This window comes from Dromaius novaehollandiae, chromosome 2, assembly GCF_036370855.1.
Source record: "Dromaius novaehollandiae isolate bDroNov1 chromosome 2, bDroNov1.hap1, whole genome shotgun sequence".
Taxonomy (NCBI): domain Eukaryota; kingdom Metazoa; phylum Chordata; class Aves; order Casuariiformes; family Dromaiidae; genus Dromaius; species Dromaius novaehollandiae.
The window spans coordinates 132,318,746-132,342,886 of NC_088099.1; the positions used below are offsets into that span (position 1 = coordinate 132,318,746).

Below are 24,141 nucleotides of genomic sequence, written 5' to 3' on the forward strand. Positions count from 1 at the left end.
GCGGCGGCTCCCGGGCCGGGCTCCGCCGGCGCTGGGCTCCCGCGGGCGGGGGAGCCGAGCGGCGGCCGCGGCATGTTGCAGGCGGGGACGGGCGGCGGGCTCCCCGGCGAGCTGCCCGAGCACTCTCCGCGGGGGCGCAGCGCCCTGGCCGAGCTGCGGCGCCGGGCGCAGGCGGAGCCCGGGCAGCGCTGGCCGCAGCCCCTCAGCGACTCCTTCCTGCTGCGGTTCCTGCGAGCCCGGGATTTCGAGCTGGAGCTGGCCTGGAGGGTGAGGGGCCGCGGGGGCGCTGCGCCCCGCGGGGCGGGGAGGAAGGGCGGTGGGCAGCGCGGGCCCGCGGACCGTCCGTGCCCGGCCCGGGAGGGCGGCGGGGAGCGCTGGGTCTGCCCCGGGGCAGGGTGCGGGGTGGAGGTGCGGGGAAGGCTGGTGGATTCAGAAACGGGGCGGGGGGGAAGGCGCGGGTAGGCAGATAACCACTAACCGTTTCGGACAGAAAGTGTTTCTGAATTTTCCCGAGGCAAAAGCATGAATTCGCTTGTATCAAGCAGAGACTGTTTTAACAGAATTCGATGTGGGTGAGACAGAATTGCACAACAAACCTCATCTTTATTTTCTGACTTCTGTATGCTGTAGACTTTCCAAGTTTAGTGTCATCATAACAGAAGGTTGTTCAAATACGGGTATATTGCAAGCTCAGGATGGCTAAACAAACTTAACAGAAATTGAATTAAGTCCTTAATTATCAGTAGCTTTAAAAATTGTATTTTGCATTCTTTTCGGTTGGCTCATGAGATTTGGGTCACAGATCCAAATCTTTCTCCTTAGCAGAAGAACTAGCAAATCAAGTCACATTCCTTTGATTATTTTATGCAATTTACCTTTGCTTGAAAGCCCTGAGATTGCTTATTATCAGATATGTGCACTAGGAACTGTAAGACTGTGGCTTCTTTTTCTTTCCCAAAAAAAGCCAAATATTCTTCCTATATTACTTGGTCCAAAAAGTAGCACTTAATGAAGATAATAGGCACTCCTACATATGTTGTAATATTGGAAGTTGAGAATTCTGTAGACAGGGCAGTGACATTCCAGAATTTGACCCATAGGTTTCTGCACTTTTTTGTGATTAATCATGAGACAATATTGTAGACAGCACTAATCTTGAAGAACGTGGAATTGTTCTAGATCGAGAGATGGAGTCTACAAAGTAGAAAATTTCCTATGCCCCTCTTGAGACTTAACCTCCTTTTTGCCTGGGACCCTGTAACCTCCTTTACTATCCTTCCAGACACCTCACCTCTCTAGGGCTGGGGACCTACTTTGGAAGATTCTTTTCAGACTCCTTTTGGAATTTCTGGGTCTGTAGGGTGCTAAGTTTTACATTTCTTGTCTGAATCCTTCTTTGAACTAAGAGACTCTGATGTTCAAAAAACACCAGAGTTTAATCTTTGCATCTAGCACTCCAGGTCTCCAAATGCTGTAGCTACTTTTACTTAATCTACCAGCCAACACTGATTTCTAGATTACTTCTCTTTGGAAACAGCATGGCAAGAAGGCAAAAAGCACATAACAAAAATAAATAAAATGGAATGTGTTTATCTGCCACCACTATTCTTAAAAAGTCCGAGAGAATTATTGTGCAAGATCTGTGGTGGTCATAAGATGTATCTTCTGCTAGCCCAAATCTGATCTCATGCAGAGGTTATGTTTGTACTACCCTAGACAGAGCCCTGCTGTCATTAGTCTAGACAGTGGGTGCACCCTCCCTTCCTGGTTAGATGTCGCCTCTCAGATTGTAGGTCAGACGGATCCAGCCCAGCCCCTTTCACCCACTGGGGTTCTGTGCAGTAAGCTCCACAGTACTTGGAGAGCAGCTGGGGGATGGTAAAAGTCTGTGGCTATGTCAGTGCTAACGACCAAAGGCCTTCAAGCTATTGTCAAGCATCTTTCTTAGTATTGGCTTATACTTAGTCTTAAATATGGAATAAGAGTTAGGCCACTGACGAGGCTGTTTATTGATGCTTCCCTGGCTGGTATTTGGCACAGATGTATCTGATTCTTGACCTTGTCAGAAACTTCAGTTTATCAACATTTGGAAATGTTTCAGAAAAGAATAATCAGATAGATTGTGGTAAGACATTCTGTGTCTAAATCACTTGTGATAACTCATTGGAACAGAAATCCTAAATCAGATACTACTTTTACATTTTTCTGCTGGCAATTCCAGACTTGCTTTCAATTACTGGTCTATTTCATGCTAGAAGAAAATCCACCACTGAAATAGGTAGCGGGAGCTGAAGAACTCTAAGAAGGACAGAAATGTCTATTTTTTTAAAGCCAGTGATATATTTGATTAAGCTCAATAACAGTTTATTCTCAAATTAAAAGGGAGAATTATTTTCCTGCATTTTGAATCGCGGGAAGAATTAAATCTGGCCAAATGCCTTACCCTAGAAACTGACTGGAGAAGTAGGCGTGAACCCTGACCATTTGAATACAGGCTCCAGAAGTAGCAATTAGCTTCCTGTGAAGGATTTTAAATATATGGATGTTATCAGTAAGAAAATGTTAAGTCAGTCTGTGTGGAATACTGGCAGAGATTTGTCTCCTGGAATAAACAGAAAATTCCTTTGACACAGAGTAACTATAACTGACAAACAACACAACAAACCTCAAACATGTAAATAAGAAATTTCCTTGTCCTGTGAAAGTTCTGGGCAGTACTTACTAACAAAAAAGATAACGCTTAGAAGGAACTGTTTTATATTGTAACTGGATTTTTCAGCTGTGCCTTTGTAATCCCTGCGGGAGATATGGGTACGGATCAGATGCTGCCATGGGGATTAATTTCAGTCTGGAATATAAGAGCTAAGCATGTTGTTTGCTCATTAGTTTGTACAGATAGACCTACCTACTATATATGTTTCAAACTGAGAAGCAAGGCCCATAGGTCTCCATTAGTTGTGCTAAAGCAATGGATTTACATCCTTCCCCCACTCCCCCGTACACAGCTACATTGCATGTGTTTGACTGTATTGTGATTGAAAACACTATCACCTGGCTTCGGTAATGGTATGTCAAAAAGCTTCAGTGAAATCTGGAGAACTGGCACCTCCTTCCCTCCACAACTCTTTTTCCCTAGTGCATTTTGTTATGTCCTTTGCATTGCATCCTATGACAGAAGAGAGTATCAAGCTAATTCTCAGTGGCTTGAGGATACCGCCTTTGTGTACATGAAATAAATTATTCTCTGGGGAAAAGAATGAAAGTTTTTACATTCAGTAAAACTGCAGTATTGAAAAACATTTACATTAGTAAAAATACACATCAAGAGATGTTTTCATAACGTGCTACTTAAACTTTTGTAAGCATTGTTTTTATGGGGCTCAGAACCATCTAAATATCTAGGACCCTTTTAGAAGTTCTGGTTGATACAAAGCTAAAACTAGACTCTCTGTGCGCAGCATTTGACTTGTGGAGGAATCAAGCCTTTATAGCACGTCGTACTGCACATAATTGCTTAGAATAACTATTATACGAAAGAAAGCTTGTTTTGCGCAGTGTCCAGGGTACCGCTGACTTCCAGGCATTATCTCTGAGGATCTTCACACCATCCAAATTCAAACATCAAGCTTAAATCAGATAGTTGGCTGTTTTTCTTACCTTCCCTCAATGATCAATACAGAGAGATTCCTCAGAAAGATGGAAGAGCCCCTATTAGGCTCTCCAAACTGACTCCTGAGGAAGCATAAATTAGACAGTTGGTCTTCCTTTTATGCTAAGCTAAATGCCTAAACTTATGTGTACACCAGTCTTCTCCCAACTGGCAAAGAGGTAATGTGTGTGCAATTAGGGAAGTTTCTGTATATCCATACACCCACACGCACACACAGTAGAGTTTGCAATGTTGGTTTCTCCTCCAAAGAATGTCAGTAGAAAACAGGTGTTTTCCGAAAAATTGTATATACTGGTACAACAGCTGGCACTGTAGAGACCAAATTCTGTGTAGCACCTTTCTTAATTTGAACAATTCATTATTAAACAAGAAGCAAAAATTCATTTTATATACATTGGTTTCTGTAACAAACACATTGTTTTCTAATTCTTTTAATTCTAGGTGAAGTACTAAGTTCACTTTTTTTGCTTTGTAGCACATGAATCTTGGATTAATCTGTAACGTTATCATCTTTGATGTTCAGAAATCTGGAACTATCCCCAACAGACCTCAGGAAACTCTCTTAATTAAATGCCCAATTCCAGAAACTGAAGTTTTTCATCCAGCTTTCCCCAGTTATCAAGTTATCTTGCACATATTTTCAGATGCTAAGTAGGTTATTCAGTTGTAAACAGAGATAATTGTACATTGAGTTGTTTTCCTTGCATTGTAAGTGCATGAGCCACTTTTTATAAAATGTAATAGACATTCCTGTTGTCCCTGATAATTTTAGGTTGCTTAATCTTCTACATCCAGACTGATGATTACACCTAATGTTTGTTTATTTCCATGTTCTCTTTAGTGAAAGAAATGTTTGCTAATTAAAAAAAATCTATGTGAATATTTAAACAATGTTAAACTAGAAATTTTCAAAATAAAAGAAAAGAAAATTGTAGGTGCCCACTGCTAGTTTCTGAATTCACAGTTCTATGTTCAAGGAGTACTCATGTACATAACTCTATGTGACTTTAGTACGCCCAGCTGCTAAGAATAAATTAATTTAATAAAAACTGCTAAGGTACTTTCCAGTAGGTAACTCATGCCTTTCATAAGGACCTTTAGTGTGTCATAAGCTGTGTACCCCATTCTCCTTCTCCCCATCCCCAGAACTTCTTGCAAAATGTTAGTATTCATGAAAGCGAGAAACTAACTATACTGATGGGATAGGATTACTTAGAGGATTGAATGAATGAACCACTTTTGTTCTCATCTTGGTTTTGGCAGGCAGCTCTTTCAAAGAGCTTTTTAAAATAATTATGTAACGGTTAATTATGTTCATTAAATTGTGGGTACAGCTGATTTTAGGAGAAAAGAAAGCTATACTGAAGTTACAGATGTTCAGATAGTATTTTGAGGGTATTTTTGTGTTTTTGCTGCTATTTAAGTGTCTGTATTGGAGGGACAAAGGAAAAGAGAATAGTATGTCCACAGTGCTGTCTGGCTGGCACAGAATGATCAGGATTGCTCAAGCAGTGCCCTTTGTAAGGAGTCAAGCACTAACAGAGTGAGATAATCATAGTATCTAATCTGGTCTGTTTTTACAATCACAGTGGACTCCTATTTAGTTCATTCTATTAATTAGCTCCCCCCCCCCCTTTTTTTTTTTTTTTCTCCTCCAATTAGCCTACACCAGAACTGATTGAATGCAAAAACTGGACAAAATTCTGTAGTAAAATTCTTCCAACAGGTCAACTTTTCCATTTACAGTGTATGGTTTAGGATCTAGCTTTCATCAACTTCCTCAATATCAAATCAAATAGGATTCTAGAGTGGCTGAAGAGCTTCTTCATTGATCAATACATATTTATAAGTAATATTTCCATGAAGCATATCTATAATTGCTGATCTATATATCATCTATTTGCAAGTAAATTCTGATGACAAACACTAATGCTCATGAAACAGCTTCCTCATGACAATCCATTTGAGAGACCTTCAAGATAATTCAGGATCTTCATCTGAAAAGAAGAGCTTTAAGATGATGAAAAATTATGTGTGTGCATAATATGATACAAGAAACTTGAAAGTAGAGGGAATACTAAGAAATTACAGTTAGGACTAATTATCTAACATAAGTGGGCTATGAGGTACAAGATAGTGAGGATTAGCTTTGGCATAGTTGATGCAGTGATGTTCTAAGGGATAAAATCAGTTTCCATTGAAGTTCCTTCCGACCATTCGTTCTAGGAAGAAGGCAAAAATAATGATTGTCTCAGGAGATCGTTGCGTAGATATGAGAAATTTGTAATTTATTTAAGGTTGTGTTTTACTAGTTGGAGCTGACAATTCTTTTAACCCTATTGCTTTCGTTTTGAAATATGGGGTAATTTAGAAATTAATAAATACAGTTTAAGAGACTTCAGAGAATGTCGGTTGATACTTTCATTGTAGTGAACATATTTAATATGTGAAACTGTGCTGAGGACCAGATTGTATTTTATTTCATCAAACCAGCACAAACAATAACAATTTGAAAGGCTAGCCTATGCATGCTACCTTTAAGGTTTAAACCTACACTTCAGTTTGTGAAACAAGGTACTGAAAATTTCTGATTCCCTTAGCTCCTTAGAAAATCTCAGGGTAGAAGCCTAAACTGTAGCTGTTTAGGAAAATTTAATACAAACTTTAAATCATTTGCTTGGGCTGTCCCTCAACTCTCCAAATTCAGTGCCAGGGAACTTGGTGGGGGAGATGCAGCAGAGGCAGATTTTAGTTGCTTAATTGAGACTAAGCTTTATAGAAGATAGTCTTGCATTCCTACTTACCTATTCAAAATGTCAGAAGTAAACTTCAGTTACAGGGCATAGCAGATCCTTTTCTCTACCACCACCACCATCTCATTTCTTTACTTTAAAGGGAAACTGTAATTAGATTGGAAATTAGAATTACTGCATCACCAACTTAATTTTTCAAGATCAGTCTCTAAGATAACTTTTCATAGTATTATCTGTAATTCCTCTATATAGATGTTACCTCAGAAAGGAATGCCTTTAACTGGTTCTTTGAATTAACCATTACCCTTCAACACACAGCCCATCCTATCCTTCAGAAGTACTAGTATATGATGCTGCCTTATGAACAAGGGTCATCATGTTGCTGACAAGAGGCAGGATCTCTGTTTTAGAAAACAGGTTCTCATTGTTTCCACTCTGGGAGGTGAAAAATTGTCTAGTGGGTAATGAAAGAGATGGATCTGCATTACTTTATGCTGTTTTGGAGGGGTAGGAGGGACTTATCTTTGAAAATGTGCTTTAGGTATGCTGAGGACCATATCTGTTTCAGAGAGTAAACTGGAAGTATTAATGAATTTATAATGTGTCTGTGTGAATAAATGGGACCATACTTTGGGAGGTGGGAGATGTTCCTTCCGTAAGATTTTGTGTATCTCTTCTACAAGCCCTGAATGAATCTAATGAAGTATCAAACTGAATAATCTTAAATATGTCCCAAGTAAGAAGCCTGTCTTTTGTTTCCTGTATTTTATGTAGAAATTACTGGCATCTTCTACATACTCCAGGTTTCTCTTCTGGCACAACAGGGTGATTGCAGTCTGTTTATAAATTGACAGGGTTCTAAGTTCATCATAACAGCTCCAGGTGGTAAAATATCTCAGTGTTATGGTTTACCAAATAAAAGTTTCTGCTCAGTGTCCAGTGGAAACCAAAGGAAAAAAAAACATACTTTGTGCTGAATAAAGTAGGATGGACAGAACTTGAGACTGCTCACTTATTTGTATATCAACTCTCTGCTTTTAGGAGTGATTTGCTTAAAATACACATTGAAATGATAGCCAATTTAATAAATTAAACCTATGACTGTGCCCGCATGTTGAAAACACATTTTTTTTTAACTGTACTTTTCACCTCGCTTACCTCACTGTTCATCTGACCTCCAGACTTCTTTTTTTCTTTTTCCCCCTAGTTATTGAAGAATTATCAGAAGTGGAGAATTGAATGCCCAGAAATAAGTGCAGATTTACGACCATCTTCCATTCTTGGTCTTTTGCGGGCTGGCTACCATGGAGTCCTGAGATCAAGGGAACCACGTGGAAGCAAAGTTATAATATACAGAATTGGTGAGTGACAAAACTTCTTGAACCTGTTTCACACTTGGCTCTTGCACTGATATTTTTTTTGACTGTCAAAGTTTCAGTGGAAAAATTCTTTTATGGCTACAACCCCAGGGGTTGGTAAATTTGAAAATTATCTCAGAATGTCTTAACTAGAAGGATAACATATTTCTGTTCCCTTTTGTAATATGCATGTATTGTTAGAAATATATTAACATTAATATAAAGGGTTTACTGAGGTGAAAAGGAGTTACATCATTTGACCGATACACTAGTATGGCTAAAGCTGTACAATGTTTTATGAAGAACTGATTTCCTTCTCAGTGATATTTATGTCTGGATCAAAAAGGTTGTAAGGTTAAACATTTAAAACTTCTAGGTATATGTAGTTATTTGGGCCTGAGAGTCCAAATGGTAATTGGTTTCCATGGGGATATTTAAAGTCATATGCTGACACTGTGGTGCAGATGTGGCATAGTGGGGAAAAAGAGAATAGCAAAAAGGGTGCAAACCTGGTTATGTACCAACTTTCAGTCTAGAAGTGGATGAAATATGGGCCTGAGGTGAGAAGTTCACTTGATTTTCACTGTTTAGATGTAGCCAAAGTGCCCTGTATAAGCAACAATCTGAAGATCCTTGGTTTGTTTGACGCAATCTCAACAGTCTTTTAAAAAAATGTTGTGACTAAATGATTACACATTAGCTGTTTCTTTGTTTTGTACAGAGAAATGATTTTGCCAGCTTTCAAAGACTTTTTTTAATACCAGCTGGTCTAGTAGAAGGTATTACATCTCCCTATAAAGTTGTGCTTTCCAAAGATCACAGCTAGGGTTAAGACTCCTCCCATGCGATTCTTTGCTCAGGCCTCAGAAAAAAATGGGATTAACTGAATCTTGGCAGAATTACTGTACTAAGAAAAATTCATAGGCTATGAATTGATGATCTGTGGCTTCCTTCGGGAGTTCCTGAAGCCTGTGGCCAGTGATTATCCCGTTTGAGCTATGCCATGCTTCCATTTGGTTTCTGCTAACCTGGCTTAAGCTCTTCCTGTCAAACCCTGGTATTGGAGGCCACAGCTGTAACTGGAAAATACTATATTAGGTAGCTTCTCTGGTATCAGCCACAAAGTAAGTGTGAAAAATGAGTGACAGAGCAGGCATAGAAAATAAACAGATTTGCCACTAGAGCAGTTATTTAAAAACCTTTGATATTGCTCATTACTTCTTGTTCCTGAGAAGCACATTAGAAGCAGTAGCAAGTGGAAGTAGAGGTGTATATGATATCCTTGTGGTAATACAGTGCAATCTGCTGTTCTTCAGGACAATGGGATCCCAAGTTGTTTACAGCATATGATGTGTTTCGGGTAAGTCTTATCACATCTGAACTCATTGTAAAGGAGATCGAGACTCAGCGAAATGGAGTCAAGGTTATCTTTGATCTGGAAGGGTGGCGATTTGCTCATGCATTTCAAATCAGTCCATCAGTGGCCAAGAAAATTGCTGCTGTGCTCACAGTAAGTATGACATGCTGTTTTAAGTTACTTCACTGCTATGCCTCCAAATTTTTCTGTTCTAACTTATGGCAAGCTTTCCTTCCTTACGTCTTTGTAGAGGTCATGCAGCTTGAAAGAACAAAATCTTAAATCTGTTCAAAATCAGAGAACTTGGGTATAAGCCATGCTTGATTTGACTTAAAGTATGTTCTTGTATAGCAGCAAATGCCCTCTAACCCCTGATGTTTTATTAGAACTCCATCCATCTGTTACAGCATAAGAATTCCATGAGCATAAAAACAGATGAAGCCTGATTTTGTACGGATCTGTGTTAGTTATTCCATTTCATTTCCTCTGTTCCATTCTTTTGTGCATAAATTCTACGTTCAAAGACTTTTTTTGCCTGATACTCAGAGAAGATAGCATGTGCTAAGAGCAGTCAAGAGCAAGACGGTACTAACTTGTTGGCCAGAATGGATGGTGTTAAGTGACCATCCCTCTGCTACCAACAGAGTGTATAATGCTTATGTTCTGCTTGCTTTTCCTGACATGAGCATTGTTTTGTGCAACTCACTGCTACTTCACCTCTCGTTTTCACAAAACTTACAGACACTGACTGTCTTTAAGATATTTTTCTTTCTGTAAATTCGGTAGAACTTTGCCAGTGGACTCAAAAGTTGCTTGAAAAAAAAAGCAGGAAGGACAGAGAATTGACAGGTGAACTATGGTGTAGTCCTGTAAGCCTTTTTTCCTTCAGAAGTTAAGCTGAAAATCAGTGATAATAAAACTGTTAACCTGTGATGTAGCAATGACCCAGGGAGATAATCTCTTGCTCTCATCTGCTGAGGCTCATCTCTGAGTTTGAGTAATTGGACTAATAGCATAGGAGCTTCAGCTGTTCTTCCTTTTTTGATATCTACCATGAAACTTCAATGAAACCAGCAGATGTTTCCAACTTTTCCTATCTAGAATAAGAGAAATCTTGATGATCTTAAGCCAGATCTCATGAATTCCTATGAGAGTGTAGCTTTCTGAGGCAGTGGACAAGTTGCTAGTAGTTTTATAACCCTCAAATAGTGAGAGGAAAGGAGGAAGAGGATTCACAATTAAATCTGAAGGTTTAAATCTGTGTCTGCAACCAGGAAATTCTTTGAATGTGATGCTTCTTTCTTGACCTATTTCCATTTTTTCCATGTTTTTCAAGCTTCTAAATGTTATAGCTATTGAAAACGAGAGAAAAAGATTGTGTTTCCAGTGTTGTTTTCTTAAAGTGAAATAAGCTTCGCTCTTTCTTTTTCAGCTTCCTTTCATCATTTAAATTGGGTTCATATCTTTCACCCAGAAATTGTTTTAGTGTTGCTCAATATATGCTTATAAGTAAAAATTTAGGAACCTTAGTTTCAGCCCTATTTTTTCTCTTGAGTGTTGTCTTTCTTGCAAATCATTATCTTATGTGGAGAAATAGGAGTAAATAGAAAGGAAATGTACAAAAAGAAATGAAATGCAAAGTAACATCAAAAAGTAATATCAATAAGTAATATCATCTTGAAAAATCTGTTACACCAGGCAAAACCAAAGTATTTTGTGAAACACATGATAATAGAATTTAAACATATAATAATACATAATAACATGCAGTAAACATATAATCTGATAGTTTTAAAGTCTTTATCCTACATTAAAATCTAAAAGGAGTTTGTACTTCAAAAATTGTGTGTGTGTGTTTATTTTCCTTACCCATAGAAGAATGTGTGAAATAATGTGAAGAAGGCTGCTGTAGTATTTGGGAGAACTGTTTCTGAGAAGTACGGTTTCTATAAGTGGTAAAACTCTGGTAACAGAGGTAGTATCGGTTAGGTGGAATATGAATGGAAGCTATTCTTTCCCCCATACTTAATGCTGTCTTTGAGTATTGCCATATTTTCTTTTGAAGTTGTGGCACATTTGAATGAATTCTGAATCTAATTAGTAATATTTCATATTATAAAGGCTATATAGCAGAATATTTTTTATTTTCATTACAACAGTAAAGAAAAATGATCTTCCTGTAAAGCTGAACTTCTGGCTTGGGCAAAAGTCCCACTAATTTCAGATCTCGTCTCTAAGTTATAAATATTAATTTAACTTAAAGTAAGTAGTTTTAATGCTTTATATTTGACTATAAATATTTTGCTATATCTTAATATTTTTCCCCCAAATAACTTTAAAAATATAATTTGTAGCATGATGTAGTATTTATTTAAAATAAACAGCTAGCAGGCTTCATTATTTCTTGGCAAATCTTTGGTTCAATACCAACAGACTCTCTCTGTACATACCGTCTTTCATGCTGTACAATTGCCGATAAAAGCACATGGCTAGCTGGCTTTTTTGGTAAGTTAGTAGCAAGATCTCTGCTGTGAAGAACTGGACTTCTGAGAAAAGGCTGAACACAAGCTTTGTGTACGTTACTTATACTGAAATGCATTCCTTCTAATGGGAGGAATAAGACATGTTTTTCTTAGCTTTGTGAGGGACAGTGGAAACTAGGTAAACTCCAAAGTGCAGGAATTAGCAAAGTCAAGGGGAGTGCTGTAACCTATGGACTAGCTAGTTTTCCAAGACTTGTCCTTAACAATAGCATCATTTTAATAATTTCTTTTTCTCATGCTGTTTCTCATATATGTTGTCAGGATTCCTTTCCACTGAAAGTTCGAGGTATCCACTTGATTAATGAGCCTTTATTCTTCCACCCAGTCTTCACTCTAATTAAGCCTTTTCTCACTGAAAAAATAAAAGAACGGGTGAGTGCACACAAAATATTTCTTTCCGTCACAATACCCATACATGACAATCTCTAGCGCTTCACTTAGGATTTGTTATTTCTGAGCACTGAAAAGAATAAATCATTTTTATGTTTTATTACTGTATAGGCCACAGGAATCTAATTGCAGAGCATTTGCAGGCATCAATAATATGAGAGTTGCAAGTGGTTGGTTGCTATTACCACCACACTAAAGATAAAAACCACTGTTTCACAGAGAGGTTAAATAATTTGTTTAAGGTCACACAGAAGATCTTCCGCTGAACTAGAAAGGAACAGGTGCCAGATCTCCCTACACACTGCCTATAAATGATGATGAGAAATTGTCACTGAACAATGTTGTTATGCTCCAAGCCATACAAAGACAGTAGAAGACAATTTTCTAGCTCCAAAGAACATGCAGAGGCATTTATGCATAGCTAAATAGGCCAGGCTAAAGTTCCAACTTGCTTTCCAAATAGTTTCTTAGTTGTTTGATATTAATTTGTAGTTTTAAACCTGAAAACCCTGTTTGTATTTGGATGCAAAAGCATGCCAAGAATTCTGAAAGCATTCATTGCAGTATAGGAGGAATTTTGGAGGTATCAGCTGGCAGAAGAGGGGATACTGTGAAATGTTAACATCAGAACTAAGGTGCAAAAGAAGCAGCCCTCTCTGTTCCCTTTATCTTCCTAGGAGTAACTGCTATTCTCTAATTATCTGAGGTTCTGAAGAGGATGTGTTGGACAAAAGGCAGCTAACTGCCTTTTCAGTGCATATTTTTGAAGTCTTTGTGTCATATATTAATTGCAGAAAATCCTCGTCAAGTGTTAATAGATAGCCTAGAAAAGTTTTTGTTTGGAAGTAATGAACAAGGCTTCAAAATACCTATAATAATGCAATAGGAGAACAACCAAAACTACCTTGTTAGAAGGGTTAAAGTGGGGGAGCAGTCCTGAATCTAATTTCAGTTAAAGCTGAAAAGTAAGCACTGAAATGTAGGACTGAGATACAGATTCTTCTGAATATCATCCTTTGCACCTGTCTGAAGTAATGTTCTTAAATATATAGCAGGACCAGACAGTAGTGGCCAGGTGCCAAACTTTTCATTTCATTGAAATGGCTGAAAGCAAGTATGTGGTATCTTGCATGACAAGGCCAAAGTTTTTCCCATGGTTTAGATAATTTTAGCTGTGTACCGTAATCAGCAGAGCTAAACCAATCAAAAACAAGTATATAGAGTCAGTCTTGGTTCCTGTGGCCACAGCTCTGTAAAATGCAGCACATAGGTTGTAATCCATGCTCACTCAAATACTGAACAGGACAGAGTTTGAGTGCCTACAAGAAACTTACTTACATAGTACTTTCTCCCTCATTTAAGGAGCTCATTATAAATGAGTACATGGTAATGTCTTGTTCAGTGGAACCAAGCTGGCGCTTCAGCTCTTGCATTGAGTCTCTTTGCTGTCTGTTTTCACCCAAGAGTGTAGCACTAATACTGAAGTAAATGCTTTCCATATTTTGTCTTAGGTGTATATGCATGGAAATAATTACATGCAGAGTCTGACTGAACACTTCCCAGTCAGCATTCTTCCACAGGAATATGGTGGGGAGGAAGTCTCCATTGAGGTACTTGCTGAAGAATGGACTAACTTCATAATGTCATCTGCAGATTATCTTCAGAGTATTTCTCTGGTTGCCCAGTAATAACTGTACTACAATATTATAGCAATTCTTGATGACTGGAAGTGGAGCAAAGTTTAATCTGAAATCTTTCACATGAACTTGAAATTATTGTAAATAAAACCAGTATGTCTTTGCAGGATACAGAATATCATCTTGACTGCACTTTTATACTAACTGGAGTATATAAGTATGTACATCGGAAGGGATTAATGGATTCTGTATGTTTGCAATACTGTTTGTGATTGATTATTTTTTGTGCCAAAAAGCTGAATAGTCCTATGTGCTGGCTATCAGATTGATGTTGCTCCTGTTAAGTCTTTGGACACCACTAACCTGTAATAATGCAATACAGAACCTTATGCTTATCTCTTGTATCTTGGCTTGTCAAGATGATAGGATACAAAGCCAAATGATTTAAGAGAAGTGCAGAATGTGAATAGGGTAGATTAGTTTGTTGTGGAAGTATTGTTGCAGGTGTAATTGCACAAGGAGTGAAAAGCAGCTGCTTTTTGGACTAATTCTCAGGGAAATGGCTGTTCTGTTAGTTTGCACTGCTGAGATTGCACAGTCAAATTGAAGATTAGTCAGCAACAGTGAAACATTTCTGTCATCTTTGTGCTGCTTAGCACAAAAAGGGAAGCTGCATTAATTAACACAATCTGCCAATTTTATAGAGGATAATAGGGAAAACACGATGTACACATTCTTTAAAAGACAGTGTGAATCAGGAGGAACACAACTTTGAAATTTCTGACTTTGTTTCTTCAAAGAGACGCTCTCTATGGAAAAGCTATAAGCAACTCAGATTATGAACATCTTTAATTCCTACTGTGAAACACTATAGAGGTGAGGTCAAGAGAGCTGTTTGCAGTATCAGTTTGTCTGTTTTGGAGGGTAAAGTAGATTATCCTTTATGGACCTGAACTTTAGAAATGGGTTGTGTGATTTAATGATGCTTCGTAGGTCACTTCGGACCACCCAGGAGATGCTGAGTATCTCCATTTTATTTTCGGAAAGGTAACTGGCAACTTGCTAACGTATATCTTCTGTTGGGCACTGGAAGAATTGTTTTTTATTTTCGGTAGAGCCATCTTTTCTTTTTCTGTAAGGGTGATGGAGAAAAAATCTGTCTATACTTATTAAAAACAGATTTTTTTTCCCAAAGGGCACAATTCAGATACAAACACAGTATGTGTAAAAGCTGCCATTCACATTACATAGCAATATCATCTTACATTCCCCAAGATTTAATAATCTAAAAGGTTAATTTACTTTCCACTCTGCTTTCTGCTAAGATTTGTTAGTACACCAAATTCTAGAGTTCATTTATCCCCTAATTCATCTTGGTTTGGTAACAAGTCAGGGGTCTTGAATTTATAAACTTGTTATAAATTTAAATAATACTTAATTACTTATTTAAATTAATATTAATTTAAGTATTATAAATTGGAGTATTCCATATCAATCTTCAGCAAATGTTTCTCAGATAGACAGAAATGCTTATATCAGTTATTTTGGTACCCTTAGTAGATCTGAATATAATATTAATTAATGTTTAGGGGAGAGAAATAAGAAATGAGATTATCTTATTAAATCAGAAATATCATATTTTAGATTATCATTGATATTGCATTATTGCAATAGACATTTGAAGCTATTCTTTATTAGCAGGAGGAACACCTATGAAAGGCACATACAGTACTTGGTGTAGTTTCCTCTGCAGTAATAATGTCAATGCCAAACACAAAATTCATTCAAAAATTTCAAAACTGACAAATATATATTTTTTTCAATTCCCTCACCTTTAGTACATTTTCTTTCTGCTCTTTCAGGATATCTGTGATACAGAGCCTAAATTTAAAGAAACAATTTTCAGATGCATTTTCATATAGTCTTATATTTCATATCATCATCTTTTCCCTAAGTGAACCAATGATATGATAAAAACTCCTTAAGTAGATAAGTTCAGGATTGTTTATTCTTCTTTATAAAAAAACCAGACTAAGTATTCAGGCATCTGTCAGTTCTGCAAGTGTATAACTGAAGTTTTAAATTATTTAAAACTGGAGAACTGGAAGACAGTGTCTTAATTTTATGCTCCTTCAGTTTTAATCCGTGAATATGTGCCACATAAAAGGAATGAAACATGTTTCAATTAACAGGAAAATTCAAACTTTTCTTACAGAACAAGAGTCTTAATTGTAGCTGTTTTACCTAGAAGACACAAAATACAAACTACTTCAGTTAGGCTACTTCAGTTAGAGCACTTAGTGCAATTATTTTTTTTTCATGAACTCTTAATTAGCTTTTAATGTTTACACATTAATGTAGAAATTAGGAGTGCTGTATATAAGGACCAACTTGAGTTGCTGCTAATAATAATGACATAAGATAATCAGGATATTTTGCATAATGAGTAGAAGAGGTATTAGTATGATGGGTGGAGATATGTTAGCTTTGAACTGTAAGGTAAACAAACAGAACAAAAATCTGCAAGTGCGTTATTCTTCTGTAATAAAACCAGGAGTGCCTTTAAAAAAGAAACTTGCTGTTAAATGCTGATGCAAATATAATTTACTATTGACTATAAGCACACTGTAATGCACTATGTTTTATAATTTTGTACATATTAACATCATTATTATAAATAAACCTTTTGTAGATGAACCAGCAAGTCTTGTCTGTCTTTAAGAGCCCAGAATTATTTTATAATAGTGTAAGTGTTACTTTTTCTAAGTGTTACCTCTTTCTAACCTTTGCTTGCAATATTAGCCATAGAAGTGTGTTACTTTGTACAGCTCTCAGGAAATAGGTAACTGGAAAGCTGTTTAGTATTGGGAGGTATTTTCATCTTTGACTTGTAGGCTGTTTGTCTCCCATATGCTCAAAAGGCATAATGAAAGAAGCCAATCTTTGCATTCTCAGAGACAGCAGATTGGGCCAGAGGGACCTCAGTAAAACCTATGACAATCTTTTACTGTCTCTGGCTTAGGGAAAACATAATGAGCGTAAGAGCTGCTAAGGATTAGGCATTATTAGGATTGTAATTTAATGATTAATAATAAAGACCACTAATTGTTGTACTTTGGAAGCAAGCCATAGTTCCTAGAATAGCTGTCCTGTTTCAGAGGCCATCCCCCAAGCACGCTGCGCAAAGGGCAGCCTGCGTGCCAGGGGAAGAGCGCCGGCAGCCGCAGCGGAGGTGCCCGTCACGTCTCGCCGGGGGGCTTCCTAGCCTCCAGTGATTTCCAGCTGGGGGATGTGGCGGCAGAGGTGATCTGCCTCTTCAGTGACCCTCCGTCCAACCTTCTACAACAATCCTGCAAGCTTCGACGATTTTCATCTGCATGTTTAAAAACAAAACAATTAAATAAAGAGTAGGTATTTAATTCCCTTATGTCTATCTTTTTCTAACAGATTACGGAACATGATGTTGTTGAATGGGGAATATTATCAAAGGTGGGATAAGAGGGGGCAAACGTGAAGCTGTCAGAGCCAAAGCAGACAGGAAAGCAGAAGGAAAGCAGAGGTAGGCAAGCTTGGCGGGGCAGGTGGCTCGGTGGCACTTGGGGCGGCGGAGGGCTGGGGGGGACAGGCCTCTGTGGGGCAGGTGGCTCGGCTGCAGCAGGCCTCGGAGGGGGATTTTGCTGGTGCAGAGCCTACAGCCACCTTAACTTCCTTCCTTGGCCTCAGTAAAAAAGACCTCAGGCTGCCTGCTGGCACGCCTCGTAGGCCGAAGGGGCTCTTGCTGACCGTCCCTTGAGGGCTGGTGCCCTCCCGAGCTCCTCCGGGGGAGCCTAATCCAGAGTCTCAGTGCCGGAACTACATTTCCCAGCGTGCCTCGCGGGGAGGTGGCACGACCGGGGACGGCGTGGCCGGGGGCGGGGCGCCGTGGGCTCGGCTCGGCTCGGCTCGCTCCCGGGGGCGGCGGGGCCATGCGGCGCCGCGCGGGGGTCTCTGCGCTCCTGGGCGCCGCCCTCCTGCTGCTCCTGCGCTGCGGGACCGTCTCCTCGGCCGCGCTGCGCGGCAGCGTGAAGGGGGGCAACGAGAGACCCATCATCGGTGAGAGGCGGCCGGCGGGCGGGGAGGGGGCTGCGGCGCCGCGGCCCGGAGCGGAGCTGGTGTCACGGCGCGAAGGTCGCCGTGGCTGCAAGGACGAGGTGGAGGGGTGCTGAGCGGGAGGCGGTCAGAGGAACGGGGCTGAAATAGCGATAGCCTGGGTTCTGACCAGGCACCACTGGCTTTCTTTTCCTTCTCTCCTTTCTTTCTCCTCTCCTTTCTTTCTCCTCTCCTTTTTTCTACAGTGTGATCTGAACATTTTAGAAGACTTTGTCATCTGAAATATACACATGGCCAGGAAAAATAAGAAAAGCAAGAATTGCAAAATGCTTATTGTCGTCACAGAATAGCTCATTAGACTGGCTCAGTGTTGCTTTTTCATCGGTTTGGATAAACGTGCATACAAGCATGCATATAATACTGCTGTGTTTTGATCCTCTTGAGGTGACTTCTGAAACTGTTGTTGATTTCTGTGTGGAGTGAAAGATCTCCCAAAACGTATATCGGATTACATGGTCAGAACATTAAATGGCAAAGTGTTTGCTACTGAGACCTGTCCACAGTGAAGCTATTATAAATAACTTTTGTTTAAAAAACTCTGTAATATAGATCATTTATTCAAGAGAAGCTGTAGCACTAAGTATTTAAATAAAGCAGGGAAGTCAAGTCTTAGTCTGATGTATGTTTGGTACCTTGTAGCTAGGCATCACAACTGACATCTCAATTTTCTCGGTGTTCATAATACTTTCAGGCACTAAATATAATATTATAACATGCCATATAGGAAATTGCAGTTTAATTTTTCTTTCGAAGTGTAGCACTTGCTGTTTGTATAATACTGATTTTCTTTCTTGGACCTTCTAGGTATTTTGTCACAGGAATGCCACTTTAAGAAGTTCCACAAGTTTGGAAGTTCGTATATTGCTGCTTCATATGTTAAGTTTTTGGAATCTGCTGGTGCCCGAGTTGTGCCAATAAGGTAGATTTTTATACACTTACAAAAGGGTATTAATTGTTTAGTAGAAGGGTGTCATCTTAGAGGCACAGATAGCAGCTGTGCTGATTTTTTGAGAGTTTTGAACCTCTCACACACTACTAGAAGATGCTGTGATTTGCAAGATCTTTCTGGAGACCAGAATCAAAGAAGGCATGCCACGTTTAATATTTCTTTTTATAATAGTCCTTATTTTGATTTTCAACGTATTTAATGTTTCTTTTTTAACTTACAAACTATATAAGGTAATTTTAACCTGTTGTTTTTAAAGTTATGTGTAATGAGTCTAATGTATATTGCCCCACAAACATGCATCTCTAGATAGATAATATCTTTTGTTACAATCCGTACTCCTAGAATTCAAGTAAAAGAGGAAGACTATCCTTGAAGAAACCAAAATCCAGTTCTGCCCATACTGTGGCCACTCCATGTTTGGTAATATCTTGGCTGTTGGGTAAAAGGTAGCAGAGTACATAACAGAACTAAGGATATTTCATAGCCAACAGGTAGCTATAAAATGCTAAATGCACTATTGTAAGAAATTAAATGATACTAATACTGCTGCAGAAAATCGCAATAGGTCCAATAAAGGCACCAGTGAAGTGTCTGAATTCGAACCCAGCGTTCTTCATGTAGTTGCTGGGGCTTTCAGATGATTGCTGACTAGAAACTTCACTGATGAAACTGAGGCGTCTAATTCTGACATCTGAATTAGATGTGGCAAAGCTGGATGCTTTGAATACACCCAGTGCATCAATCCTGCAGGAGTTTAGCTGTCGTAGTCAGTATTTTGTTGATGTTTTGCTGATGCTGAGGTCTTTCTCATCTTTCCACCTCTCAACTGGATCTTTGCTGAAGGATGGGTGTGACCCACTGTTTGCAGCTCTGCCCTTTCTGGAGTCAGCCAGAAACCGGAGTTGCCAGTCTGCAGGAAATAATAGCCATACCATTCATTTAAATGTTATATTTAACAAATAGCTGCAGAGGGGTCTCCAGGCACCTAATCCTGAACTGTAGCTGCCAGGGTCCTATTTTCAGTCCTGTGCATCGTCAGTCTCTGCTGAGATGGTTCAAGTGAAACAGTTAGGGTTTGGTGAAACAGTATTTTTTGAAAGAAACCTCATTCGTGTACCTAGGTATAAATCAGGAAATCCTGACTGACTTTTCACTCAGGTCAATAAAGTTTTCTTGTGTAAAATTACTGTGAGAATGTATCCAGGTTTTCTATGTTTAAAGTGTTGCCAGCAACATACTCTGCGATGGAGTCACAAAGAAGGCAGATCTATTGGTGGTAACTGTTAAAACACTTATTTGTGTCCTTATTTATATTTGTTAATATTTCATAAGCTTTTTATCTTGAAATGAGTGACCAAACCTTTCTCTTATTTTGGAAAGTGAGGGACAGTGTTTCAGATGAGGATTTTCTTTCAGGCATTTGCCTCCGATCTGTCTGTGGGAATTTGTGAAGACCCCTTGTTCAAAGTCAGATAGACTAAGGTCCTGGCAGACTCTTGGGAAGGCAAGGCTGTCTACATGGCAACCTTTGTTTCTGTACCAGCTCAGGCGAGATGACTCTTGTTGCTGCTGCATTAGTTTGCAGGGTAGATTCATAGGATGTTTCTAGCATGGGGTGACAGGTTGCTCCAGAAGCCTCGGTTGCTTTGGTGACGTGTTTATATTGTCGAACAGAGAGGTCCTCAGCCCAGCTTCAGGAAATCTGGTAGGCCAGCATGGCATTGAGCAACAGCACTGTTTGGTGGTTCTGACTTTGGACTGGGAGCAGTACAGTGAGTGCTTTACTGGCAAGGGTGTGCTGATGGTGATTTGAGAGCTAGCATGACTCACAGTGGTTCGGAGATCTTGGCCACCGTTCCCCAGTTCTTTAAGCATCACAGGTGGGGAATTAGTCAGAAAGGTGGCTAAGCCATTTATATGAGAAAAGCGAAGTCTTCACTGAGAGGATTCTAGCAATGAGCAACTCTTGGGTGAATAAACTGGTCCAGTGAGACCACCAAAGAATAAAGTAGTAGTGTAAAAGCTTCAGAACATTTCTTGTAATGGTTTAGCACTATTTTCTTCTAAATGTTTAATACATGCTTTCTACATATTTTGTGTGCCCTTTGTTTCTGCTCAACAAATATGGTACTTTTATGGTAAAATATATATATTTCAGACCTCTCCTGTAACTATTTTCTTGGTGTTTCAGATTAAATCTTTCAGACGAAGAGTATGATAAACTATTCTACTCTATTAATGGGTAAGTTCTGAGCATTGGTTTTCTACTGAAATGTGTTATACTTATGGATTTGAACTCTTCTCCCATATTCTCAGGGCCACTCTCCTTCTACTCTCTTGAAAGGCCGTGGTGAGCACAGTACAGATATAAACCTGTTGTAAGACAGAGAGATCACCATTTCATTCAATGTCAGTCCATTCCCTTTCCCTTCTTTAGGAGCATGTCGGATAATCTGTATCAATGCCAAGACTCATCTTGGCATTCTCTTATGCTTGTCTGCAGGCAAATAGAAGTAGCATTGTGGTGGATAACAATTGGCTTATACTTTACAAGTGAAATAGCCCATTTCCTCTTCACTAATTTATTTTCTCTTCCTCATTTGAGTGATCACCTTCATTTTGATGTTTAATAACATTTGCTGGGTGCATAACCACTCTTAGACTTCCCTGCTCTTACCATCCTTTCATAGCCTTTTCTTCTGTTCTCCTCCAGTCCTCTTCATATTTCCTCTATCACAAAGGTTTCTGATTTCCAATCTCTACTCTTGTTTCTACTCCTTTCTCTTTGTGCTCTTTCTCTCTTGCTTCTTGCATGGCCTCTCTTGCCTACTGTGATTCTGTGGCTTGGGGCTTTGTTAGACAAACATACTCTGACTTGTCAGCTGACCTATGGCAACAGTCCACCCATACGTTCTTAGTACACCCATATGCTCTTTGTTCTTATGTTCTTTTAAATGTGAGATGATATGATCTAGTTTAACACACTCTAACTGTGGACTAAGCAAAGTCAAAACTTTTTACACTTGCCTTGTGCTAAAACTAAAGAATTAAATCAGCTAATGCTACCGTTCAGAGGCTTGATTATGTGTGAGCCCTTAGCATGTGATTGGGCTATTTGTAGTCATGAGATGAGCATCTTACACTGTGAATATTTTCATTTAGTGTATTCATATACCAGTGTGTTAAACAACATGTGTAAAACTTGCAGATTTAGAACTGTGGCTGCCTGGGGAAAGAATCATCTTTTATGCTCCAGAGGATGCCCTATACACTATTATGCAAGTCTCTACAGCTTTGCAGGGTTAAGAAAGTGATATTTTCTCCCCTGTGAGGAGTCTCACATTGGAGACAGAATGAGTTATTTCATCCCTTTTTCATGGCTGCAAATCTGTCCTTGGTTAAAAGGACTGTATCCAGTGGAATCTCCCATTCTTTCTGCCTTGCCACCTGCTTGCATGCCGAGGAGGGTGGTAGGGAACCAGTTCCATTATTCCTCTGTCTTTCCTGTGACTTAAGAACTGGGTCTGTGCTATATAGGTGGATAGGATGGTGTACATTTCCTCTTGTTGCCCTCTGCTGTCAGCTAATGGCTTTCACAATGTATCTCTATGTAAATAGCAAAAAAGACCTCTGTAGGGAAGGTTTTTCCATGCTGTGGAAATTTAGGATAACAAGATATATATTGATCTTTCATGTTGTAAGACTTCAGCTCCAGGTTCTTTATGGTCCAGAACTATCTTTATTTGTTATAAAATGGTTTCTTAAAACCTCGAATGTAGTACAGTGAAGACAGCAATTTTATGAATATAGCAATGTACTTCTGAAATTACCTTTGAAATTCACAATGAACTTATTCATCAGCACTAATCAGCTAGAGATTTTGGAATACATGTAGTTGCATTTCAGTCTACTTATTGCACTGTCAAGCCGTTATCATCGTTACTTAATAGGTTACTTCTTTTTGCACCTGAAGAAATGAGACAGTTTTTTTCTCCTAATAATGTTGGTCAGTTCATGACAGTTTGAATGAAAGGACCAGATGAATTGAAATTTTCACCACTTCTAGATAAGGATCACCTTATTCGTCTAATTCTCTTATTCCTCTTATGTCTGATTATCTTATTTGTCTATTCTCAGAATACTTTCAGCTGTAATCATTTTCTATATTAGTAATCTGATTTGTATGTTTGTGAGTAGTGCTCTACTTTTCCACCAAATTCTTGGTGGCTTTTGCATAGCCCTGTGCATTGTAAACATTAAAATAATCCTGAGTGTTTAGACACATGCTCACTTTGCAGATGCTTGGGATGATTTGAGAATCTTGCTTATCGTTAGCTGCTTGTTAGCATCTCACTGATACAGGTTACCGTTTCCAGAGCACAGAAAGATAGTGGAAATCCTTTAGCCTTTTTGGTAAAAAGTCAGCAGCTGATAAAGGTGACTTGAGTAAATCTTGCTGAAGTCCTCCTGGGGTGGGTTAGGGAGAGCTCACACGTTGAGTTCTACAGGTGCTGTTCCAGTTACAGGCCAAATAGATTTTTATTATTTTAAGTTATTGGCTGTCATAGTAGTACACGATTACTTTCCAGATCATCATTTGTAGATGTGAAATGTCTGTTAAACTGTACTGAGTATTTTTGTTTATTTGTTTGGAGGTTTTTTGGTGTTTGGTTTTGGGCAGGCAAACCTACCACTGCCACTGTTGAAATGATTTTGGTGATGGAAAACCATTGTGCAATATTTCTTCAATTCTGTCTCTGAGATTGCTCTTTTGGCTATATTAGATTCTCTGCAATCAGGAGTACCTTTTTTTCCCCCTTTCTAAATGAACTTTTTGAACTTCCTTGTCCTATGAAGATGGTTCTGCCAGGGTCACAGTTATTTTTAACTGAAATTGAGCCGAGGGGATGAAAATTGGATCCAGGACTTTAAAGCAGTAGGGAGAGCCAGCTAGAAGTCGGAGTGGGATTTGACAGTCATAGCAAGCAACCCTTTTGGTTACCAGCTGAAGTTTTTATGTTACTTATATTTCTGTTTACTCAGCTCTTCCTTACACTGCACTAGGCTTGGTCACTACTTTGTGTTAATAAACCTTCCTCAGTAAAAGAACATTAAGATTTAGGATGGGATTTAGTTCAAGATTAAGATACCCAAATTTATCTGTCTGAGTTGTCTAAACTCCCATAATCAATGGAGAGCTAGTCAGCACAGCCAGTGCAGCCTACAGGGCTGTTCAGCCAACCAACCTGTAAGTTTTCTGCTGCTTTAGGCTGTATATTCTAGATGCCATTGGCTTTTCTGACTAAATCTCTGCTGTCTATAATGGGAGCTTAGA

General features: G+C 39.0%; 2 protein-coding genes across 4 annotated transcripts in view; both read left to right on the top strand.

Annotated features, from left to right (window-relative positions):
• Window positions 1–18,237, top strand: TTPA (alpha tocopherol transfer protein). Of its 3 annotated transcripts, none has more exons than XR_010387955.1 (5): window positions 1–267; window positions 7,631–7,784; window positions 9,098–9,291; window positions 17,156–17,267; window positions 18,043–18,237. XR_010387955.1 is itself a non-coding variant. In XM_026106090.2 (5 exons), exons 1-5 carry the CDS (start codon window positions 73–75, stop codon window positions 13,757–13,759), a joined length of 831 nt encoding a protein of 276 aa, XP_025961875.2. In that variant the 5' UTR covers window positions 1–72; the 3' UTR covers window positions 13,760–16,405. The 3 variants fall into 3 exon arrangements, 2 of the variants coding, with proteins under 2 accessions (XP_025961875.2, XP_064363542.1); XM_026106090.2 differs by lacking the exons at window positions 17,156–17,267; window positions 18,043–18,237 and adding exons at window positions 11,943–12,053; window positions 13,583–16,405; XM_064507472.1 differs by lacking the exons at window positions 17,156–17,267; window positions 18,043–18,237 and adding an exon at window positions 13,583–16,405.
• Window positions 17,591–24,141, top strand: part of GGH (gamma-glutamyl hydrolase) — a 16,852-nt gene continuing 10,301 nt past the window's right edge. Inside the window, exons 1-3 of the mRNA XM_026106098.2 lie at window positions 17,591–17,800; window positions 18,662–18,776; window positions 20,998–21,048. Of these exons, the coding sequence (XP_025961883.1) occupies window positions 17,674–17,800; window positions 18,662–18,776; window positions 20,998–21,048 (293 nt within the window). The 5' untranslated portion in view covers window positions 17,591–17,673. The remainder of the gene's footprint in view (window positions 17,801–18,661; window positions 18,777–20,997; window positions 21,049–24,141) is intronic.